The sequence below is a fragment of the Rhineura floridana genome, chromosome 1 (genome assembly GCF_030035675.1).
Source record: "Rhineura floridana isolate rRhiFlo1 chromosome 1, rRhiFlo1.hap2, whole genome shotgun sequence".
Lineage (NCBI taxonomy): Eukaryota > Metazoa > Chordata > Lepidosauria > Squamata > Rhineuridae > Rhineura > Rhineura floridana.
The window spans coordinates 35,424,588-35,449,896 of NC_084480.1; the positions used below are offsets into that span (position 1 = coordinate 35,424,588).

Consider the following 25,309-nt stretch of genomic DNA (forward strand, 5'->3'; position numbering starts at 1 on the left):
GGAGTTCAAACTATCCAGGTCAGGATCTACAAATGGTGTCATTTTTCCCTGAATGGAAACTGGACAAAAGACTAATAAGAGGGGACCAGGGGGAAAAGATGAGTTTAGGAAATGCTGGAAAAGAAGTTGCTTTTTATAGTTTGTGAATGGAATTGAAGGAAATAATTTATACTTTTTACAATTTGCATAGAGCAGTTACTCTGTGTCTGTATTATGGGCCTTCAAGTCGATTATGACTTATGGCAACCCTATGAATCAGTGACCTCCAGTAGCATCTGTTGTAAACCACCCTGTTCAGATCTTGTAAGTTCAGGTCATGATTGCTTTGTTCTTCTTCTTTAGCTTTACTCTGATTTTCGATATTACCAGCTCATGATCTGTACCGCAGTCTGTTCCTGCTCTTTTTCCCCCCACAGAAAGTATGGAACTTCTCCATCTTCTGCTACCAATTATATAATCAATTTCCTATATTGACCATTTGGTGATGCCCACATGTACAGTTGTCTTTTTGGTTGCTTGAAAAATATGCAAGAAACAAATAATTCCTTCACAGAATTCAATAAGTCTCTCTCCTGCTTCATTTCTATCTCCTAAGCCCCATTTCCCCACAATTTCTATTTCTTCTCTATTCCCTACTTTTCATTCCAGTCCCCCATGATTATCAGAGCATCCTGTTTTGGTGTGTGATCAATTTCTTCCTGTACTTCTGCGTAAAATATCTCCATTTCCTCTTCTTCTGTGTTTGCCATTGGAGCATAGACTTGGATGATGGTTATGTTGATAGGTTTCCTGTTGAGTCTCATTGATATCACTTGCTCAGATGTTGAGTTATAGCTCCTAATTGCTTTTGCTACATCACTTCTCACTATTACAGCAACCCCGTTTCTTCTTAATCTATCATTTCCTGCATAAAATATTTTGTAGTTGCCTGATTGAGAGTGTCCCATTCCCGTCCATTTTAATTCACTCACACCAAGTATTGTAATATTGATACGTTCCATTTCTTTCTTGACAATTTCTAACTTTCCCTGGTTCCTGCTTCTCACATTCCATGTTCCTTTTGTGTACGTTGTACAACTCCGGACTCCCCTTTCACATCTGTGTGCTTTAGTCTCTGGGCTTCCTTTTGGCTTTGACCCAGTTGCGTCATTAGTCACAACGCTACTTGTACTTGTCCTTTGTTCTTCCCCAGTAGCTCGGTGAGTGCCTTCTGACCTGGGGGGCTCATCTTCCAGCACTATCTCGTGTTGCATTTAGGATACTCTGTTCATAGGGTTTTCATGGTAAGAGGTATTCAGAGGTGGTTTACCATTGCCTTCCTCTGAGTCTGGATGCATCTTAGTCTGGTGTCTCAGCTTTGACCATTCTGCCTTGGGTGACCCTGCTAGGAGTCTATCCTCTACCAACCCAAAATATAGAAGGGATCCACTGTACAGTAATGGCTAGAAGAGTGTTAGAATTCAGTCAAGAAGACCTGGGCTCTAATCCCTGCACATCCATGAAATGACCTTGAGCCAATCATTCCTTCTCAAGCTAGCCTACTTCATTGAGTTGTTGTGAGGATAAAAAGAACACAAGGACATAAAAACAGCTCTGCTGGATCTGGCCACAGGCCCATCTTGTCCAGCATTCAGTTCTCACAGTGGTGGCCAACCAGATGCCTACGAGAAGCCCACAGTTAGTACCTGAATGCAATCATATTCTCCCCACTTACAATTTCCAGCAACTGGTATACAGAGTCATACTGCCTCCAACAGAGGTGACAGAGCACAGCTATTAATGGCTAGTAGCTATAGATAGCTGTCTTCCATGAATTTGTCTAGTCTTCATTTAAAGCCACCCAAGTTGGTGGCCATTACTAAATCTTGTGAGAGCCAATTCCATAGTTCAACTATTCACCGAGTGAAGTACTTTCTTTTGCCTGTCCTGAAATCTTCCAACATTCACCTTCATTGGAGGCTCCTGGTTCTAGTTTTATGAGAGAAAAGGGGATAATTCCATGTGGATTGTCTTGAACTCCTCAGAAGAAAGGTAGGATACACATGTGATTGAAAACAATATACTGGTTTTACCTGTGTTTGCAAGTAGTTGACTGCTCTGATCATGCCTTTTAATTTCATAAGAAATATTAATGTGAAACACCTGAGGACCCAGAACTGCTGGTGGAGAGGAGACTGTAAACATAAAAGAATCCTGTGTGTTCCAATCAAGTGCTTCCTTTTTTGCATGCTCGTAGATGATAATCCCATCATCCACCTGTCCAGAAGAGAACAAAAATGCATACTGAAAAACTCAGGTATGCCAGCAAAATTGGCCCTAAAACTGTTCTCAGTTAAATCTTTGGCCTACAGAATAGAATTACTTCATATATGGAATGTGGCCAAACCTCAGAGTTAAAACCTATAATCCTGTGAAAGTGCTGTGGGAACCCCATTGCCACAAAACCTTAATTCTATGTGTAATCCAAAAGATTTACCCTCAAACTAGCCAACAAATTCAGATTCACACTGAAGAGTGCTTGGAGACCTTGGTGCTCTTACAGTTGACGATAAGAACACCTTTCAGTCTAGCATAATTTATGAACGTAGTTTGCGAGGGAGGAAACCCAGAAGGGAGTGTGTTTTGAATTTTGACATTGTGGTTTTATGTGATGAATTAAGTTTTGAATTTTTAATGAGGTACACCACGAACCATAACAGCACTAACAGACTGGTGACCTAACACAGATGCTAGCTTCTTTCCTCTCAATGGCACCTCTAGGATTGGACTACATGGTACAGGTCCCACACCCCACAGCCCTTGGGCCCCCAAAGAACAGCCTGCAACTTCTTTTCTTTTTCTAAACATTTTACAGAGTGATGCTTCAGACAATCACATCTGCCATCTTTAATTCCACAAAGCCCGCACACCAATAACCTATACAAAAAGCTATGAAACAAAGATCTAAAAGAGGGACCTGTTCATTCTGTTTCCTGCTTCCATGTAAGGAAGGGTAGAAGAGTAGGTCCTTTTTCTTTCTTTTGTTTTGGGGGGGAAAGGAGGAAAAGAGGACCTGTTCTCAAGCCTCCCCTTACCATCCAGGTAGTAGGAAGAAAACAAGCAGGTTATTTTTTCTGTATCCATACCCCACACCCCTGGATGCGAAGTGAAAGAGGAGGAAAATTAACCAGTATGCTACCTTCCCATCAGTTGGTAAGGAGGAAGGGGGGGAGCAACCAGGGCAGCATGAGGGGGTTGAGGGAAGAGAAAGCGGTGCAGTGGTGTGGGGCCCCCCCGAGTGGCCTCTCAACCAGCCAGCAGCATTGCTTCTGCTGCCTCCAACATGAATGTGGAAATGTATTGCTTTTATAAAAGTAAAAAATGAGTGGTGATAAGTAGAACAAAACTGTTTTAATTAAAATTGGAATCAATAGAATTAAGATTAGCGGGAATAATATTATGCTCAAAACACGTCACATTCATCACCCTGGTTTGGATATATACATCTCGGCTTAATAAACTGAGGCAAGCTGAAGCCTTATGCTTTTGGGCTGTCTTTGCATTGCCTGTTCCCTCCTTGATTCTTGATGTGCCAGGATCCAGCACTTCCTACTCTATTTAACCATAGTTTTCCATTATGTCCAATCCAAGAAACTATGGTCAATCAGCTGAGAAATATAAATCCCAATCAGGCCATTATCTCAAGTCATCCTCACAGCAATCCGGTGATTGGTATTATGATTAGGGCTGCAACATTTAGATGATGAATTCATTAAAATATTTTAACCAACTTTGATTAAAGGGGCCTTCGAAAAGTCAGCTGAATTTTACTTATTTTTAAATTAGTGCAAGTACTTACAAAAACTGCAGAAGGCAAGCACCATCTTAAAACAGGCATCCCATCCTGTGGAAGAGGAGAGTGTGGGGTAGGGAATGCCTCTTCTAAGATGGGGCCTGTTGCATCATATTAAATTCAAAAACAAGGGCTTTTCTTTCTTTAGAACTATTTTTCCTCAAAAGCAAATTTAATTAAGTAACATTTGTATGATTAAAGATTTCTTAACAACTTAATTATTATCACCAAATTAGAGGTGGGGAGCAGAGCCCAAGAAGAGAGTGGCTTGGTTCAGGTCACCTGGGCTGCAATCCCAATCACATCTACCTGAGAGTAAAGTCCATAGAAAACAGTGAGTCTTGCATCTGAAAAAATATACTTAAGACTGTGCTGCTAATAAATTTACATCGGAGGCAAGATTTGAACTAGAGAGTTCCTGTAGCTCAGTCTCTTAGGAACTACGTTGCACTCCATTTATAAGGGCTTCCCGTAACAAATGCAAACTTGCTTTCTATAACGTTGATATATTTTGCCTTAATCTTCCACTCCCTTTCCTTTCTTAGGTTTAGTAAATGTTGACATTAGCCCAACCCGCTCTTTGTATTACACTTAGCACACTGTATAATATTGTCCCTGGCAAGATCCTGCCCTCATTGATCAAATGTAAGTGAGTAAGAACTTTTCTCTAAAAATATTGCTACATTCCCCATCCCTCTCCAAATAAGTGTATAAACATATTTGTAGCAAGTAGGTTGCCAGCACCCATAGTAAAAAGAATTCTTACCATGGATTGTGTAAAACTTGTAATATCCTGTGTGCTATTATCAGAGTGTGCACTGATGAGTCTTCCAAGTTTCGGGGGATTTGCAACTGTAAAAAGTATAGTTCTGTTTTCTGACTCACCCACATCATTGGTGACAGCTTTCAGATTGTGAGATGTAATTGGTTTCCTAGACCCTGAATAATCATAAACAATATAAAGGTAAATTAACATTGTACTTGTCACTATATTTGATGTGTCCTTTTTACCTCTCAAGTCTTCCCTCTCAGTCCTATGCTTCAGCACATACAGGCGGGCCCCACTTATATGGCAGGTTCCGTTCCGGACTGCCGCCGTAAAGCAGAAATCACTGTAAAGCGGAACCCATTGAGTATAATGGGGCGCGTTGCGCAAAAATGCCGCAAAAGCACAAAAACGGCTTTAAAATGGGGAATTTCCCCTAATTGAAAGCCGCCACATTAGCGGAACACCGGAATGCAAAGCGCCGGTAAGCGGGGCCCTACTGTAATTGTTTAAGATTCCATCATAATTGTTGCCTGAGGCAAAGGATGAGGTGGCACTTCTTCCCAATTCCACATATAGAAACCAGCTCGACTGGCAATTGAATCTTACTTCAACAGTGGTGACAGGATAGCATCCTCCACTTTACCCAAGGCAGCAGGCCAGATTAGGGGGTCAGAACAGTTAATGGGACAAAGGAGGGGAATGGCTAGGAGCTCAGGAAGAAAAACCAGGGGCTGCTACTGCTGCTGTTGAGCATCTACAGCCTGAGACAGCTGCTTCACTCTGTCTAACAGTAGGGCCAGCCCTGAGCATCATATTCAATTCTTTCATTCATGTGTAATCCTATGCATGTTCACTCACAGGTGATTTCCACTGAGTCCAGTAGGACATGCTCCCTAATGAGTGTGCTCAAGATTGCACCCTTAAGTACTTCAAATTAAAAGCAGAGATATGCAAGGTTCATGGTTCCAAGAAGACTGCAATTAACATTACACATAGCTAAACTATGGAATCTGGATAAGGCTGACAGTACAACTTGCTCAGGAAGCACACTCTATACCAGTTGCTGGGAATCGTTAAGTGGGGAGAGTTGTTGGGCTTGGGGCCTGCTTGTGGGCTTCTTCCCATAGGTATCTGGTTGGCCACTGTGGGAACAGAATGTTGGATTAAGTGAGCCACTGGCCTGATCCAGCAGGGCTTCTTCCTATGTTCTTTTTACCACCTATCACCAATAAAGGCATTTTCACAGGACAATAAAAGTGCTGTTTGCGTCAATCAGCTGTAATATAAATGTTATTACTAGAAAAGACAATAATGCTGGAAAAACCAGAAGGGAGTAATATATCTATGCTCTGCTAGGCCTGCAGTAACTGCTGAGATTTTTTTTCTCCCATGGAGTCAGAAAGCTGTTCATATAAAATCAGCCTTGGCTACTTTGATTCACCTTTCAGTTGCCCTGGATTTCTTAGGCCAGCCTTTGCCAACCTGGTGCTTCCCAGATGTTTTGGAGTACAACTCCCATCAGCTCCTGCCTGCACTGCTGGGAGTTGTAGTGCAGTTTGTCTGAATGTGCTTAGAACCTCCTAGAGATCCGAAACCCGGATAAGGCAAGGTCTGTGATCACAGGAGAATCTCTTTTCAGGCCTTCCCTCACATTGCAGGAAAGTCTGAAGTAGTACTGGTGCATGGGGCATGTTCTGGGTGGGGTTTGTATGCATGCCTCTGCCGCTCCGCACTGTTAGCCCACATGCACTCAGATGCACATCTAACTAGAGCTCCACAAATGTTGTTTTCTAATAGTTTGCTCAGTAGAATTGCTACTGGTCCTCTAGGAATTCCTTTTAGGGTTGCCACAGAAAAATAGCTGCATGACAGGCAGAAATGTGTACATTTTCCTCTCCTTTGCTATTCCAGGAAAAGTTTGACCTGTTGGATTTCCATCTGTGACACTACTGTTAAAGGCACAGTAATTCCAAGAGAATAAGTTGGCAATCCTTGTGCCCCTCAAAGATGTTTCCTTTTCATTACTGTAAATGTAGCAGTTCTGGCCCCACTGTGATTAAAGTCACCAATCAGCAAGTGTCTGTAAAACAACTAACAAATTTTGGGCTCTGGAAAGCCAGTAGGATTCAGGTTCTGTCCTGGGTCTGGCCATAATCCACTAGTGTCGCCCTGACTCTGACCTCCTTGGCTCTGACTCAGGGCACAAAGAGGAAGTATAGTATTTTTGAAATGGAAATATAGCAACCATAACCATGATACCAGAACAGTTGGCCACTACTATGGAGGTTTTCTACACTGTGATCATTGGTCAGGCACTGAAGCATGGATGGTGAACCTGTGGCCCTCCAGATATTATAATATGACTCCCATCTTCCTGATTCTTGACTATCGGCTGGTGGGGGCTGATGGAATCACAAGCTGAATATAAGCCAACAATGTGATGTGGCTGCAGAAAAAAAGGAAAATGCTGTTTTAGACTGCTTTAACAGAAGTATAGTTTCCAAATCACGAGAAGTACTAGTTCCCCTCTATTCAGCGCTGGGTAGGCCTCATCTTGAGTACTGTGTCCAGTTCCTTTAAGAAGGATGCAGACAAACTGGAACAGGTTCAGAGGAGGGCAACAAGGATGATCAGGGGACTGTAAACAAAGCCCTATGAGGAGAGACGGAAAGAACTGGGCATGTTTAGCCTGGAGAAGCCTGAAGGGAGATATGATAGCACTCTTCGAGAGGTTGTCACATAGAGGGGGGTCAGGATCTCGATCATCCCAGAGTGCAGGACATGAAATAATGGGCTCAAGTTACAGGAAGTCAGATTTAGACTGACCATCAGAAAAAATTCCTAAGTATTAGAGTGGTACCACAATGGGACCAATTATCTAGGGAGGTGGTGGGCTCTCCAACACTGGAGGCCTTCAAAAGGCAGCTGGACAGCCACCTGTCAAGTATGCTTTAATTTGGATTCCTGTATTGAGCAGGGGGTTGGACTTGATGGCCTTATAGACCCCTGCCAACTCTACTATACTATGATTCTATGAGTCCAACAACATCTGGAGGGCCATATATCCCTGCACTAAGGAGAGCCTTTGGCACTTTTAAGATATAGGAAACGTTAGATTAAATGAAATGATAAAATGATATCATTCTCGGTGTGGTACCTCCCTTGCCATTTATTTTTATTGTTATGTGTTTATCCTGCCTTTCTTCTAAGTAGTTGAAGCTTGCATATGTAGCGTCTCTTCCTTTTATCTTCAAAGTAAACCAATGAGGTAGGCTTGGTGAGGTTGAGAGAAAGTTACTGGCCCAAAGTCATCCAATGACCATTATGGCTGAACTCACAAGATGATCTTGGGCCAGTGGTCAAACTCTAGACATCGTGAACATGTTCCACAGTTACCCTTATGAAAACAAAGGTAACAGATCAACCATCAACAGTACTGCTTATTTCAAGACAATAAAATGATTTGCAGTTCATTTTTTATACTTGTGAAACACTGACCTAGTTAAGACTTTTAAAAAAAAAAAAATCCTTTGTTCTTACTGTCTTTTCTGTAAGTTTGGATGAGTTCCTGGTTGGCCTGTTTGACCCATTACATAATTGCCATCTGTTGAGCGCCTGACATAGTAACAAAGAACATTTACTTCTTGACCGCATAAACATGGATGTTATTATTGGTGAAATAGATCATTATGGATTGTGGACAATATTTTGCTGGAGCAGTGTATCACTTAGTTTGATTTTAGTTACTTTGATTTCTCCATCACAACAACTGCATTTTTAGATCATGTTTGGGTTTAATGCTCTATAATTCCTGGTAGAATTAAAACAAGTTACTTAAATCGTTCTCTTGTTGATCAAATTCCCCTTAAACTTGGCTAGAGTGGGCAACTGCACAGAAAGGGAGAACCTGTTTTGAGCCCTGCTAAAGGGTGCATACCAAAATGCAGAAATTATTATGTTGTACAGTCCTTCCTACATACTACTTTAGACTGGAGGTGGATAAATTGAACTTAAAATTCCCACTTAAACATTCCCTGTATGTGGAAAGCTAGAACATCAAGGATAAGGTAAAACATGTCTTTCTGGCCATGTGCAAAGAGCTTTCTACACAGGTGAATGTTCAAATATGTGGTTCCTCATTGGAAGTGGTACAGTCTAGGAAGGTGCTATTTTCTGCATGTTTGAACAATATATATATATTAAAAAGTTTAAAACTATTCAACTAGTGCTACTACCATCTTAGGAACAAAGACAGGTAGATTAAACCACTCAAGAAAGATAATCCACGCTGCTTCCAGAGTTAGGGTGGCCTTGAGCAAGATGCTTTTGGTGGGCCCCTTCCCTAAGTGTGCCCATCTTTTCCTTCTCACCTCTGTTGCCACTCGCCATTCTGTTAGGGCCAAGTCCACACCACCTCTTAAAGGCAGAGGACAGGACTTGCACATGGTGGTACTAACATATAAGGCCTTATACAGCTCAGGACCAGGTTACTTGAGAAACTTCCCTATCCCTTATATACCCAATAGGTCACTGCAGTCTGCAGGACAGCATCTCTTGCAAGTTCAAAAGATATCAGAAGCCCGCTCCAGTAACTCAGAATAGGGCTTTTAGTGTGGCTGCCTCTGTTCTGTGAAACAGCATTCTCATCAAGATACAACAGGTGCCCACTATCTGCACCTTCCAGAAACAACACTGTCCAGAAACAACTGAAGGCATTTCTGTTCCAGTGGGCTTTTCTGGATGGATGAATGTCTATTTTGTGTTGGTTTGGTTTTGTGTCAAATATATGTGGGTTATTAATTTTTTTAGCTGATTTTTAGCTGTTTTTGTTGTACATCACCTTGAGACAATTGTGTAGAACGCAATTAATAAATGAATAATATTTTTCTTCGTGCTTCACTCACTGCTTCCTTGCTCAGAGTGGACATGTGGACAGGGAGTACCAGCAAGGAGGAGAGCCCCGAGAGCTCCAAAAACTAACCACATTCACACCATATATTTATTCTATTATTGCACTTTAAACAGTCATGGCTTTCCGGAAATAATCCTGGGAAGTGTAGTTTGTGAATGGTGCTGACAGTTGTTAGGAGATCCCTGTTCTCCTTACAGAGCTACAGTTCCCAGAGTTCCCTCAGAAGAGGGACTGACTGTCAAACCACTCTGGCAATTGTAGTTCTGTGAGGGGAATTAGGGTCTCCTAACAACTCTCAGCACCCTCCACAAACTACACTTCCCAGGATTCTTTTGGGAAGGCCATCATATGTTGCAGCCAATGAACATTTGTTGTTATGTGCCTTCAAGCCGATTAGGACTTATGGCGACCCTATGGATCAGCGACCTCCAACAGCATCTGTCATAAGCCACCCTGTTCAAGAGTGAACACGAGGAAAGATATATTACTCTTTTCATGTGGGAGAAGTGACAGAATGGCTCCTCCTTCAAAAATGCATCAGGCATAGTTTGATTATAATTATCTTGGGCTTACTATAAAAATTCCTACAAAAGCTCATGCCTGAAGCTATCTTGCAGGCCAAAAGCAAGTGCGGGGATAGGGGTTAAAAGTTAAAAGCCTTGCCAGGCAGCTTATTAAAATCACATTTATTCAGAATGAAATTGAACTCTCATGCTTTGCTTCTTTTGTTAAATAAGCTCATTAGGAGTAGCTCTGCCTTTTATTTTTATGGTTTGTAAATTGTACTGGTCATCCCCAAAGAACGTTAAGGTATCAGGCGGTTTGCAAATGTTGTAAATAAAGTAAGTATAGAGATAAAAACATGCTAAACCAAACTAAAATCGGAATGTTACAAACATAGGGGTTACAATGACTAGGAGTTTTGCAGCTGCACATTCTCTCTCTCTCTCTCTCTCTCTCTCACACACACACACACACACGCAGACGCACACACACACGGACTCCCCCCCCCCGGGACTCCCAAATACACACACACCTAGAGGCTCCCAAACACACATACACAGACCAAGGGTTCCCAAACACCCACACCTACAGGGACTCCCAGCTCTCCCCCAGACTCCCAAACACACACACACCCCTCTCAAACAGGTCACCCCCTCAATGAGTCATCAAGTGTCCTCTTCTCCTCCCCATCACCAAGCTCCTCCTTTCCTTCCCTTTAGACTTTCTCCTGTGAGGACGAGGGAGGTGACTGGCTGAGGCAAGCAACACAGGAACGGGAGTGGGCAGGATAGCGCCTTAGCAAGCATCCTGCTGTCCCACTGCTTCCCTCCCCCTTGCCTTCTGCTGCTAAGGTTGTCGGTGAGGTGAGGGGGCAGCAACAGCACAGCATAACCGATGAGGAGGAGTGACCCTGGGTTGTCCTGACTATTCCTCTGTGGCTCACTCGGGCTGCCTTGCTCTCCCACCTTGTCTGCTCAGTAGCCTGTCCACAATCCTTGCTTGCTCAGCCACCCGCACACCCACCCGCCATCCTCGCTTGCTTCATGCCCTTGCCATACTTGTCTCATGCCTGGTGCCTCCCCTCCCACCCATAGAATGCTGCCATCACACTGTGCGATGGCTTACAAAAATGTTATATTTATAGATAGGTACAGATTAAGTAGTGGTTGTGTGTGTGCATGTGTTCATTTTTCATTTTTTTTCTGCTTCCAGGATTTAGGATCCATAATGGGAAAGGTCTCATAGCATAGCAGCTGAAGACCTCTTTGGGTCTGACAACCTATTCACCTAGAAAGAATTCTTACTGGCCCTGTATGAATATGTGTATGACTAAATACATAGATATCTTAATTATCATTGGCTCAGAACAGCCTTCCTCAACCTGGTGTCGTCCAGATGGTATGAACTACAACTCGCATCCTCCCTGACCATTAACCATGCTGGCTGAGGCTAATGGGAGTTGGAGTCCAACTTCTGGAGGGTGCCAGGTTGGGAAAGGCTGAATCAGGGCAGGGGTGGCAAACCTATGGCCCTCCAGAGCTTCTTGGACTCCAGCTGCCATCAGCCCCAGCCAATGGTCAGGGATGATGGAAGTTGTAGTCCATCAATATCTGGAGGACCACAGGTTCTCCACTCTAGTATAAGGGCTGTAGCTGTGAATCTGAAAGGCCCCATGTCCAGTTCCTGGCACCTCCAGATGCAGCTGGTAAAAGACCTCTGCCTGAAACCTTGGTGAGCCATTGTCAATCAGCGCAGGCAGTACTAAGATATATTGACAAATGGTCTGACTCAATATAAGGCAGCTTCCCATGTTTGTAAACTAAACACAGTACTGTTTGGGATCTCCACGTTTGGAACACCAAATATCTTTTTCTTTCTCAGAAAGGAAGAGCTAAATACTAAATACTGGTCAAACATTCCATAATTCCGGAGTTTATTCTTATTTTCTGGATGAAAATAAAAAATAAAAATAAAAAGGCTTACCTGGAAAAAGTGTCAGTCCATTGTTATTTTCTAGGTGAATAACCAGAGTTCGAGCTGTGATGCTAAAAATTTGTCGAGGTGCAAAGTTCAGACCATCTGTGACCTGAAAATTGAAGCCTCCAGACATGGCCCCTAAAGGAAGATGGATAAATTCTTATAACAACGAAAAGTACACAGAAACCTTTGATCGTATGAGTTTTAATTATTCACCATGATCACACCTTTCTGATCTGTTTTGCTCCTTTCTGCTAACAGGTGAAAGAAAAAAACTATTATCCCTAGGTTATTGTAATGTCTGAATCAGGGATTGTGTTTTGCACTTTACTCCCAACGAACCACAATATGTAGCTAAGGTTTGTTCTTAGCTCAGTGATTATCACTTCTTGGGAGCAAACCAAACCACAATGCCTTGTTTGGTCATAACAATAAGCCAGGGAATGTAGTTTGTTTCCTTCATGCACTAGTGGGAGGAGACAAACAGTCCAGAAAGGTGTGTTCATGGTTTGCCATGACATGTAAACTGGGCCAGTATGGTGTGGTATCAATGTGGAAGTGAGTGATCTGAGTATTGATGGACACCAGTACCCATTTATGATCAGCAATCCAGATTATTGTGGCATTACCTAAAAATGGTGGGATCAGAGTCAATCATGCATCAGAACCTTTCAGACAAACTTTCAGAGTTACAAATGCATCTCATGGAAAAGTGACAGATAACTGCTCAGTTTGCACATAACGCTAAGCCAAACTCTGACTTAGTATGTATGCACAAGAATGAGGCTCCTGGAGATACCATGACCTCTTTGCTTCTGCTGCTGCTGTGAGCTAAACCATGGTTTAGATTAGCATGTTATCTGAACATGGGTTCTTGGTTTGTCTCCTCCAGACAAAACACAAGCTTTAATCCTTGGAATGTCTGTCGTTTGTCCTTCCTTTTTTCCTAGCAGCCATGATGCACCTTCAATGTTGGTTTGTCTAAAATTAGGTACTCCTAGAAGTTACTTTCTGCAAATACTACTACAGAATAGTGTAGAATAAGGGCAGGTGGATGTTAAAGAATCCCCTCCCCAAATGGCAAATGAAAAACATGAAAACGTTGCACAGAGGTTTAGGCATGCCTCCTATTGCGCAGAGAAAGGCTGATGTCTAGACACTCATTAAGAATTCATCGTATAGTTAACTTACAGTGCAATGGTATACAAAATATATTCACTAGAAAAGACAATAATGCTGGGGAAAACAGAAAGGAGTAGAAAAAGAAGGCCAAACAAGAGATGGATTGATTCCATAAAGGAAGCCACAGACCAGAACTTACAAGATCTGAACAGGGAGGTTTATAACAGATGCTATTGGAGGTCGCAGATTCATAAGGTCCCCATAAGTCTTAATTGACTTGAAGGCACATAACAACATGTCTATTTCAGGGTATACACGTCTATTTTAGAAGTAAGTCTTTTTGTGCTTGCTACCAGCTAAGTGGTGCCATGCCCACCCCCATGGCAGGCAGTTTGTGACTGGGGCCCACAGAACTATCTGAAAATTTGAAATGTGCCCACTGGTCCAAAAAAGGTTGATGACCCCTAAGGTATGACAAGCTATTCACTAGGAGAAATGGTCACTTGCTCTGGGTAACTGGACATATGGCTAATTGATGGGATATCTGCTGTGCAATCCTATGCATACCTACTCAGAAGCAAGTCCCATTGAGTTCAATGGGGCTCACTCTTTGGCGAGTATTGGATGCAGCCTTAATTGTTGCCTTAGAGTCAAAGTGGGCATGACATGGGAACCAAGTTTGGTTGTTCCTTTTTTTAAAAAGCAGCCTCATTTGTACTGCAATATTGGCACATAGGGGAGTTGATCTAACTGTTGGCCCTTGTGCTCCAACCCTGGTCCAAATATCTACCCTAACTTGCACTTAACAGTAAGAGGCAAAACTTTACTTAAGCCCATAAATGTTGTCCCCTGCAGCTAATAGCAACTTTGGGGGATAATTTAAGTCTGGAAGTCAGCACAAGGATGAGAAGCTAAACATCCCTCTCTTCTGCAACTCTAAACTCTAAGTTAGGTCTTCCAGAGGTGGCTGCTTTTTAAGAAAGAAAACTGATGCCAGGGGCTCCAAATGCAAAGCTTCTGTATCCGCATTCACCAACCCCATGCCCTCTGGATGTTTGGGACTACAACTCTCATCAGCCCAAAACATCTAGAGGGCACAGGATTGGCAAAGGCAGTCCTATGTATGTAGCGTTTGACCTGTACAACAGTATTCTTAAGAACACTAAAAGGTAAGAAATGTAAGTAATAAAGTTTTAAAACTCAATAGTTCACACGATAACATGACGTACCACTGTGGACAAATACTAACTGTCCTTCCTCAATATGAGCTTGGGTAAAATTAAGGATACTTTTGTTTGGAGAAGACTTGAGAGCCAAGTGACCATTGTTTGGATGAGAAATGGAATACCAGAGTTCCGCAGGAGAAGAGTCTTTATCTTCTGCACAGAGATCGTTCACAGTTATTTCAGTGACTGATCCTACCCAGACCTTAAACACACACACACACAAACCAAGAAAGAGGAAAACAGGAAATAATTACACAAACTGATTCTGGTTATTCCAAGTTATTAAAATATATAGCTTTGCAGCTGAAATAGGTTGAGCAGGCAAAGGAGGGTTCAGCATTCAGAACTGCAAAGACTTAGGGCAGATGTCAAACTATGCTGTGCTTTGGAATTGGACGAGGAATTGTATAGTCTGGGAGCAGATGAACGCTGATGAAGGTATTTTGTGTGACTCGTTCTGAGAACATCTAAACAGCTGTCTTGTCTCTGTACCCATCTCTATAGCAGCTGTGGTTCATTGCAGTCTAGGACTGCAGTCCAATCTGTGAATGAAACAAGCTGGGTAATAAATGGGCTAATGCTGATGCTCCGCACCTCACAGACTGGGTCAAAAGAAAGGTGCCAGTCAACGACGGCTTAGAAGGATGCCAAAATCAATAATACCTTGGATATCCTTGCAACTTGCACATGGCCACGGGACAGAGAGTAAAAAATATATACACTTGCTTACGCTACAATAAATCTGTTAGTCTTTAAGGTGCCACGAGATGATGTTGTTCTCGTTGCAACAGATTAATATAAGCTACCCCTCTAGGCCAGGATTTAACTATAATTTTGCAAGATCCGTTTATCCATTCCCAAACCGCTTTTTAGCCCATTCACTAAATCTTGTAAATGCATACTCATCAGATGTGACTAACTTCTGGGGGTTTTTTGGAGGTGGTTCTATTCTCCAGTTTGTGAAATTTTTGCCATGCAGCGAAGCTTCCTCCATCTGGCAGTAACGCTCTGACATCAAGTGGATATACAAAGCTGGCATAAAACAAGGCTGCCCTTGAGATTGGTCCAGAAGCTGCAGCGCAGTGCAACTGCTCACTGGGGCAGGGTATCACCAACGTGTCACCCCACTGCTGAAAGAACTGCATTGGCTGCCCAGTAGCTACCAGGCCAAGTTCAAGGTTCTGGTTTTGGTGTACAAAGCTCTATGCAGCTTGGGACCAGGATACCTGAAGGATCGTCTTAACCCTTATATACCCAGTTGATCACTATACTCTGCATGTGAGGGCCTCTTGGAGATACCATCTTATCAGGAGGTCCGTTCCACACAACATAGGAAGTGGACCTTTAGTGTTGTGGCACCTACTCTTTGGAATTCCCTCCCCTTAAATATTACAGGCACCATCTCTGCTTTCTTTTTAACGCCTACTGAAGACCTTCCTCTTTCAACAATCCTTTTAAGTAGAGACCTTATCCCAGTCTGCATCTGAGTTGGAACAGCTTATTAGGATATTTTAAAAACTTTTTTTAAAAAAGATGTTTTTAAGATGTTTTGTTTTAATATAATTTTAAAGTCTATTTTTAAGATGCTTGAGAGTGTTTTTAGTGTTTTGTTTGGCACCTTGGGCTCCTTCTGGGATGAAGGGCAGGATATAAATTAAATAAATAATAAATTATTGTATGATCTGCCAGAGGTTATCAAAAAAGCTGCTGACTTTGACCCATCACTTCATCGTGGCTCATTGAAGATTTTATCTTTGACTGACTGACTGAAACAAATGTGCCCCTGATTTAAACTGGACAACAGTTTTTAATTGAAACACTTTTAATTGCATGGACAAATAAAAATGATGGGCAGTATCCATTCTTCCAAAATGATACACAACATCTATACAGTTGTATCCAATGTAATGCCAAGTAACTTGTTCCATTAGCGCAAGGATTTATGGTTGCACAACAGAATTTCCGTCCCTCGACACATCCCTGTATGTACCCCGTGTCCTCCCAAAACATGCTCCAGAGGGTTGGGTGAACCCCAGAACAGATTTAGGCAAGGAGGGGGAGTTCCATTGAACAAGCGTAAATCCTTGCTCTAACACAGTAGTTTGCAAACTCCCCCCCCCCAACTACTTGAAAATTGCTGAGGGTCTTGCAGGACCACTTAATGGTTTTTCTGCCTGTTCTAGCAATTGATGTGCGCTGTGCTCTAGATGCTGTATGATTTTTAATTTACTTGTATTGCTTCTTTAGCTCTTATACTTATGCTTCTTATACTTATACTTTATTTCTTATATTTTATTGTATTACAATTTGCATTCCACAGAATTCAAAGTGTAATACAAAAAATACAAGAAATAAAAGAAGCAATACAAATACAATTAAAAATCAAATGGACATGCCATGGACTACCTGAATGAAGTTCGTGGACCACTGTTGGTCCATGGACCACAGTTTGGGAAACCCTGCACTAATGAAACTAGTTGCATAGAGCTACATGGAATACAACCATATAGATGTAGTGTATCATTTTGGAAAGGCATCCCTATCTGTGTGAGAAAGATGGGAGAATACCTCATCTAAGTGATGCCTGCTGTGGCACAACAACAAAGTAGGCTTTTCTTCATAATAACTTTTTTCCTAACATGAATATTTAATACAGGTGTCATCAATTAGATTACCTTTGAAGACCAATTCTCCCTTTTCTCACACACAGGAGAGAATGCCTATCCGAAGATTGCACTCAACTTCTAATGTTTTTATACATACTCGTAATTTAGAAAATACTTTAAAACTTTAAAAAATAAAACAATCTGCTGACCCATTCATCATGTTTTTAGTTGAAAGAAATTATGTAAAAACTTCCTTTCTGATAAGATTGCTCAGAGTCTATTTAGCAGCTCTGCAATTCCAGAGAAAGCTAAATATCTTTCAGGCTAAAACTTGGCTTTGGGAGCGCTACATAATCAAAGGTCAACACTTTGACTTCACCTACCCCACCCCTGCTCAACAGATCTCCCTTCTAGCTCAGTAACCTCACTTCCCTCATCCCTGTAAAATGAAACTTGCCTAATTCCTCCTCACAATATAGACTTCCAGACTTTGCTCTTCTCAGGAGACTTCCCCTCTGTCGGTCTCTCCCACATTATTTATGTAACAGCACACCCAGACTTGGACACTGCTCATGCCAGAGGTTTTGCACCCATTTCTGGATCTCCAAGATCATGTTCTTGTGGAACAGCATCACAGCCTCCACTCCTGCTGTTGTTAATTACTCCAACCAATTCATCAGCTAATTATTGTTGCTGTCATTGTAAATATATAGGAAAAGATTTAAACGAACCAGAACATGTTTGACTGTTTCCTAAACACCCCAACAGTGTGCCAGATGCCCAAGTGCTTCTGAAACACCCCTCATTGGTGGGGCCTTTGGTGGACATAGGACTGCTGTTTAAAAATGCAAGCTAACCTGTATCTCTTGCTGTTTCTTCGAGGCTGGCCATATCCTTTCAGAGAAAACACATGTGCTACAGAATAAAATGAATGAGGCTAACAACTGAGGAAAGATATTCTACTGCCAATAGCACTGTTCATAACAAATGCTCATGTGTTGCAGCAATGTGTGAGTGCAGGGCAGTGACAAGGACTTCTGCATGCTGTCTTGCCCCACCCCTGACATTCCCACTTCGTGTGCAGACACTGGGTGCCGGAAAGCTGGCAGCCACAATGTCAGAGGCAGGACTAGTCAATGCAGCCCTGCTCACATGCTGATTCAATGGATGAGTGTTTTATAAATTAGGTTAATGTCTCCCTCTTATGTCTTTCTATATAACTGTTTGTACATATTTATCATTACACGTTTTATTCTAGTACTTTCCTGACCGCTAAGTAATGTGTCAGATTTTAAATGGCTGTTGAGCAATAAACATTTCATGTAATATTTAAAGGGACAACAACGGTCTTTGACAAATTGTATTCTCATATTGAATTTAATACAGGCACCACCACCAAGTCAAATGATATCTGATGATGTCTTTGCTAAGGGAAAATAGATACTTTAATTGTGAAATATGATCACTTAAGTGTATGTTGAGGGTAAAACTTTGAAATAATAAAAAAAAGAATGCAGAATGTTGAACTCGCTAGCTTTCTGCCTTTCTCTGCGTTTTAATTTTGCAATATTGGCTCATGACAGGAGACCAGTTTCTTATTGCAAGTGGTTACTCTGCTTCCTCAAGCGGGTTATAACTAGACATTTTTGTGTCCTGCAAAGTGTCTTCCAGGTGGCTAAAAGACTTTTATTTTGAACTGATTTTAGTATTGTATTTTTATATTGCTGCAACCCATTCAGCAAATTTATGGTGAAGGGATGGTAAGAAATTCAATAAATAGTACTAATATTGCAAATCTAAACATTGGAAAGATCAGCACCCTCTCTCTAATTATCAATCACTAGACCAGGGGTAGCCAGAATGGTGCCCTCCAGATGTTGCTGGACTACAGCTGCCTTCATCCCTCACTGTTGGCCATAATAAGTCTGCATCTGTGTTGGAATTGTTTTTTAAGATGTTTTTAAAGCTTTTTTCTTTTAAAAATGTTTTGTTTTAATGTATTTTAAAGTCTGTTTTTAAGATGTTTTAGAATATTTTTAGTGTTTTGTTTGCCACCCTGAGCTCCTACTGAGATGAAGGGCGGGATATAAGTTTAATAAATAAGTAACTAAATAATGGTCTGGGCTGATGGGAGTTGCAGTTCAACAACATCTGGATAGAACCATGTTGGCTACTCCCACGCTACAGAATTGGCAGCACTTTCTGTGTCTGAACATACTTCCAATTGCAAATGCCCATGTATGGCAGTTGGTGTACAGGGAAACCTTTGCTTGAATGGGATCCAATTGTTGGTGCATATGCCCCTTTGCCTTCTTTATACCTTTCCTTTCCCCCTCTATGCCTTCTTTCATCTCAATTTTTTTAGTGTTTTTGTTCTATTCTGTTATATGTAGCATTGTATAAGGGTCATAGAATGCATGCTTAGCAAACAGCAGGTTCAGGATTCAGCCTCCAGCATCTCCAGACAAGAATGAGAAAGCCTTCTGTCTGAAATCGTAGAAAGCCACTGTCACTCAGTGTGGGCAATACTCAGTATAAGGGAGCTCCCCAATGAGTCACAATTCTAGAACATTGCATATTTGTCCTGTCTCACATACAGGGGTACATTCAGGGGATGCAAATTGCACTTTAGTCCCACTGAAATCAATAGGGCAAATTTTCACGATTAACTTGAGTCCTGATTTCAGTTGGATTTCAAAGCGGGGTGGAGAACCTGTGGCCCTCCATATGTTAGAATCATAGAGTTGGAAGGGGCCTTGTAGGCCATCGAGTCCAACCCCCTGCTCACAGCAGGAAATCCACAGCTAGAGCATCTCCCACAGATAGCTGTCCAGCCTCTGCTTGAAGACATCCAGCGAAGGGTATCCCACCACCTCCCTAGGCAGTCGGTTCCATTGCCAAACTGCCCTTACTGTCAAGAAGTTCCTTCTAATGTCCAATCTGAATCTACCATTAGACCTAGTCCTACCCTCTGGGGCAGCAGAGAACAAATCTGTACCCTCCTCTATGTGACAGCCCTTCAGGTACTTAAAGAGTGTAATCATGTCACCCCTCAGCCTTCTCTTCACCAGACTGAACATGCCAGAATCCTGCATGTTGTTGGACTACAATTTCCACCACCCCGAGCATTGTCCCTGCTTGCTGGGGATGCTGGGAGTTGGAGTCCATCATACAGAGGACCACAGATTCTCAGTCCTTGGATTAAAACATGATTAACTTCCTCATGGTCCAACCCATAAACTTTAGGACATTCTAAAAATGATGGCAATCTTGTTTAAGGATAACCTTATCCTTATCCTAGGTTTGCCTCACACATTCTACAAATCTAATATCCAGGTTAGTTTTTTATTTTATTTGTGTGGATCTGGAAAAAAAAAACCCACTATAAATCATGTCATTGTACAAAGGTTCTTTAGCATTCGTGGATATCCATACACCATGCAATTAACACAGTCTATTTATACTTTAAATTCTAAAACATTACTTACAAGTAAGTCCCCTGCTTTGAATTGAATTTCCTTTCACACTGGCATGTTTTCAGACTGCCACCTTTTTTTTTATTGCCTCATTACTGTAAATTAAATACTACAATAATATTAACTGTTTTTGATGAACAGATAAGCTTCAACAAAAATGAAAACAAGGCCCTCTTGTGGTTATACTGCTGTAAAACTGATGAACTACTGTACCTATGCTTGAAATGATGACTTAGAGCCTAACTAGGTGAATTTCCGTGCGTGGGATGCCAGCAGCAGAAGGGAGGAAGGTGACTTTCACTGATCTTCCCTTCCCCTTGCAGCCTCATCACTCCTTCAAAATCTGTTCTGGAGGGTTGGAGAGCTCTCTAGAGCAGCATGAAATATAAGAAGCTGCCTTATAATGGGTCAAACCATTGGTCCCTTTAGCTCAGTATTGTCTCTACTGAATGGTAGCAGTTCTCCAGGGTTTCAGGCAGGGACTATTCCCAGCCCTACCTAGAGATGCCAGGGAATGAACCTGGGACCTTCTGCATGCAAACTAGATGCTCTGCCACTGAGTTATAGCCCTTCCACAAAGCGCATTATAGAAAGCTGCCTTATACTGAGTCAGAACTTTGGTCCATCTAGATCGGTATTGTCTACACTGGCTGGCAGTGGCTCTCCCGGATTCTAGACATGGGTCTCTCCCAGTCCTACCTGGAGATGTCAGGGATTGAACCTTCTGCATGCAAAGCAGATGCTCTGCAGGAGAGATTAGCAAAACGACAACACTGCACTACCCTTGTACTCCAGCAGGAGGCTACACTGAGTCCTAGTTTCCTCTGTAAAGGATGCTTTACATTCATGAAAGTCTAGTTAGGGTCCAAGCTGATACAATCAAGAAAGAATTGCACTCTTGATCACTCTTGATCACTTAAAACAGCCAGAATATAAGAGAGCAACTCTACTGAGAAAATATTCAAAGGCTTAAAAATCCAAAACACAAGTCACACATATCATTCCTCAAGAGGATAATCATGAACACAAGATTAAACTTTTGATTTAAAAGGGTTTGTGACTGATTATTTCCTCCAACAGGAAAAAGTGAGGAATTTTTTTCAAATGATAAATTGTCGACATGACTGATCATGGCTGAACGAGGCATTCCTTTGGAATATCAAAAAGCACATTGCACAAGTTGAAGAGAATTCAGAGGACAGCTACAAATATTGTGAAGGGCTTAGAGGGCAAATCCTATGAACACTGGGGAAAAGAACTAAATATGGGGAAAAGATTTTAAAACTTGTGAAAGAAGAAAATGTTTGTTGCCCTTTTCACTGCCTGGACTAGTGGCAGTGAAATTCCCATCAACCTCAGCTAGCACAGCCATCTAGACAGCACCAGATTGACTAAAGCTGCCCTGACCATGCTGTCTAGGGCTGATGGGAATTGGAGTCCAACAACACCTGGAGAGCCACAGATTCCCCATCCCAACATTAAGAAGCAACCAACAGGGAACCAGGTTTATGCAATGCATCAGAATAGGAATTCTGCTGCAATCTTGCTCAAGCCCCACTTCCAATAATGTTATGTTGCTCATGCAAAGAGACCACTTACTTGAGCAGTTATTTGCAAAAGTCCGCTGCCTAAAACACAGTGAGAAAGGAGTAGATACCCGTGGGAGTATTTAGGAGCTAAGAAGCACCAGAGAGGCCGTGCTGGGTGTAGATGGGTTTAGCATGTGAACAGAGTGATTTAAATAATAACAAAAAAGGGAGACAGTAAAGTTGTATAGCTAAGTAGCTCAGTCATTTCATGTGGTATAGTCCACACTATGACAAGGGAAATCACAGGCAGGATTCTGCAGACAAAAGGCGGTACAAAGGCAATTAATGTTCTTTCAGTGTTGGTTTGAGCTCCAGATTATTAGTGCAGATCAACCTTCCCCAACCTGATGCTCTCTAGATGATATTGGACTATGACAGGCTATGGTCTGAAGGCACACAAGGCCATCTCCCTGCTGAAGCTAAGCAGGGTCAGCTCTGGTCAGTGCCTGGATGGGAGACTGCCTGGGAACCATATGTAAGCCGCCTTGGGTTTCTATCATGAAAAGAAAGGCGGGGTATAAATGTAATAAATAAATAAAAAATGATCCCTCACTAGGGCTGATGGGAGTTGTTGTCCAAAACATATGGAGGGCACCAGGTTGGAGAAAGCTTGGGCAGATGATCTTCACACAGTATAGATGATCTCAGATACAAACACTGTTAGTTATAGAGTAGACCCACTGAAATGCATTGGCTCTACTCTGAATAAAACTTATTTGGATATAATGCATCCATATATGCATATGCTTTATATGCATATAGTGTTTTCCATATATGCAAGATAATGCTACAAAACGTATGAGGACCCTTGAAATTCTAGTTGCACATGTTGCCTTTTAGAGAAAGAAGACAGTCACAATTAGCCAATTAAAAAGTTTTGAAATTACACGGGGCTTACCCGAAATATTTTGTTTCTCCTTACAACAGGAGCTTCATCATTTATTGGTGTAACAGTCACAAATATCATTTGAGGCAAGCTTTGCTTCCACAGTTCTGTGCTGTTTGCTATGATGGTGAAATTGTCAAGCAGCTCTTCACTATCATCATGAATGTAGAATATGAATCCTTGTTCCAGCTGAAAAGGGAAAGTATCCGAATTAAGAATCCAGCATGTTCAAAAAACTAAAATGCAAGACTCAATTGCTCTTGGTCCTTAACTGTCATTTTACCCCATCACACCATTCTTGTTGTTTTATATGCTATATATTATATATTATATAACAATGGAAGGCAATAGTTTTTTTCCTCATAATCAGAGATAATGTACTATCCAGATCAATGGAATCATGACTCCTCTCTGTTATACAGTTTCCAAAGAATAATCTGCATTGCTTTTTCAACAAAAATACTTAAAAGCAGAATTACATTTTCAGCAACCTCACCTGTTTTTTGGTAAATTTCATCACTGGCATTCCCGGAAAGTTAGCGTTTGCAATACACCCATGTTTGGGTGGCTCAATTAAGCTGAATTCACATTTGAGCCCTGCAAAATGACTATTAGGAATTGTTAGAAAATCTTCATCCAGGGTTTTTGAACCCCCCTCAATGACTGTGAAGTTGTGTACTTCTAATGGGATCGCCTTTGGAATAATGTCCACTGCAATTTCTATTCCACTGACTGCCCAAATGCCATTGGTCACATCCAAGGAAAACTGGTCTTGGAGTTGGTTTGAAAAAGTCTGCACGTACTGGATATTACCATCATTAATATCTTGTTGGGTGAAGGTCAAAACTGGATTTTCTTCTACTCCGAGGTAGCTTTCTTCTGATGTAAACTTCCGAAGGTACCCATACACTGGAGGCAACCTTACTTTGAATTCTATCTCTGATGGCAAACTGTTTTCATGCACAACCTTAAAAAGTAAAAAGTTCATTAAAAACAAAAGATAAGCATCTTCTTTCTATTAATCCTTTTCCCATTTAACCCTTAACAAGTACAACACAAAACACTCATCCACATTTGGGGTTATTCACTGAGCTTGTCCAAGGCCGTTTGTAAAAGTGGCTTGCTGGTGGAGTGGTGCTAGGGTAGAGACACAGGGGCCATCACTCTGGAAACTGCTGCTGTTAAAACGTGCATGTGTACAATCTGCATTCTAGCATGGAATATGAATATATGAAGTTGATTTATACTGAGTCAGACCTTTGGTCCATCTAACCTAGTACCAGCATTGCTATGTGAGGTCCTTTTTTAAAAAATTGGAATGCCATGTATTCTGCCACTGAGCTACGCTTCCCCTGCCTTTTTTTAAAAACAAAGTTTTTAAATCTCTGCCTTTTAGTTCTAAAACACACTTCTAGTTTTCAGTGTTATGGAAATGGATCATACGATCTTTTACCTGAGAGCTCAAAGATCAGCCCACGCTTACACAATCGTGAGCATCAAGAAAAAAGGCATACAGGGTTGGGGAGAGCTTTTTCAGCTCAAAAGCTGCATTTCCACTTGGCCAACCCTCCAGAGGGGGGAACATGCCAGCAGTGGGTGTGGCCAAAGTCAGTATAGCCATGCCAGCTCTCACGCACACATCTGCAGCACATGCACAGCACACAATCACATACCCTTAATACACAACATACACTCTTAGCACACCACACTTGTCTCCCCTTCTTTCTCTCCCCTTTCTCTGTCTATCACCAGCCTTCTGTCTCCCACTTCTCTTTCACACACTAAGTTCAATGGGGCTTACTTCCGGCTAAACGGGTATAGTACTGCAACCTAAGATTTCTTTAATCGGGTAATGTTCTTAGTAAATAGCCATCACTTGATTGCCTCCCATGCAACAAAATAGGGAAGCTTTTGTAAACTGGAGGGGAGTTAGTTCTTTTCTTTTTCCTTCATTGCATTGTGAACTTGACAACTAAGGTGTGGATAATTGGACAGGTCTGTCAACCAGTAATTCCAATTGAGTTATTTGCAAAGTTGATGAAGTAAAGCAATCCTCTTTTCCCAGAAGGATGAAGCTTTTGATAATTATTCCAACAAGAATTAAACTTTTGAGCAATAAATTGACTTATGTTCAGGCTGATATTATTAACTATCATTTATATATCAAAATAAGCATGCAAGTGTTTATCTTTGAGCATTTAGGCTCACAATAATTTTGGGGAGGAGATAATATTTTGTTTATATTTGCAGTGAGGTGATTTGCATAATACCTCTCAGTTAGTTCCTAGGAGAGCAGGAATTTGAAACCAGGCTTTCCACACCCCTCCCTACTCATAGAGCCATAACGGCTCTTCGCATCACCAATACCTTTTCAAGGCCTAGGTTGTTACCTGCCATTTTCTATTTGTGA

General features: G+C 41.7%; 1 protein-coding gene across 1 annotated transcript in view; it reads right to left on the bottom strand.

Moving 5' to 3' along the window:
* Window positions 1-25,309, bottom strand: part of LOC133380516 (chondroitin sulfate proteoglycan 4-like) — a 47,494-nt gene that overhangs the window by 7,676 nt on the left and 14,509 nt on the right. The window contains exons 4-9 of the mRNA XM_061617917.1: window positions 23,396-23,866; window positions 22,912-23,088; window positions 14,346-14,544; window positions 12,001-12,132; window positions 4,599-4,771; window positions 2,073-2,256 (exon numbers count right to left, since the gene is read on the bottom strand). Coding sequence (XP_061473901.1) covers window positions 2,073-2,256; window positions 4,599-4,771; window positions 12,001-12,132; window positions 14,346-14,544; window positions 22,912-23,088; window positions 23,396-23,866 — 1,336 coding nt within the window. The remainder of the gene's footprint in view (window positions 1-2,072; window positions 2,257-4,598; window positions 4,772-12,000; window positions 12,133-14,345; window positions 14,545-22,911; window positions 23,089-23,395; window positions 23,867-25,309) is intronic.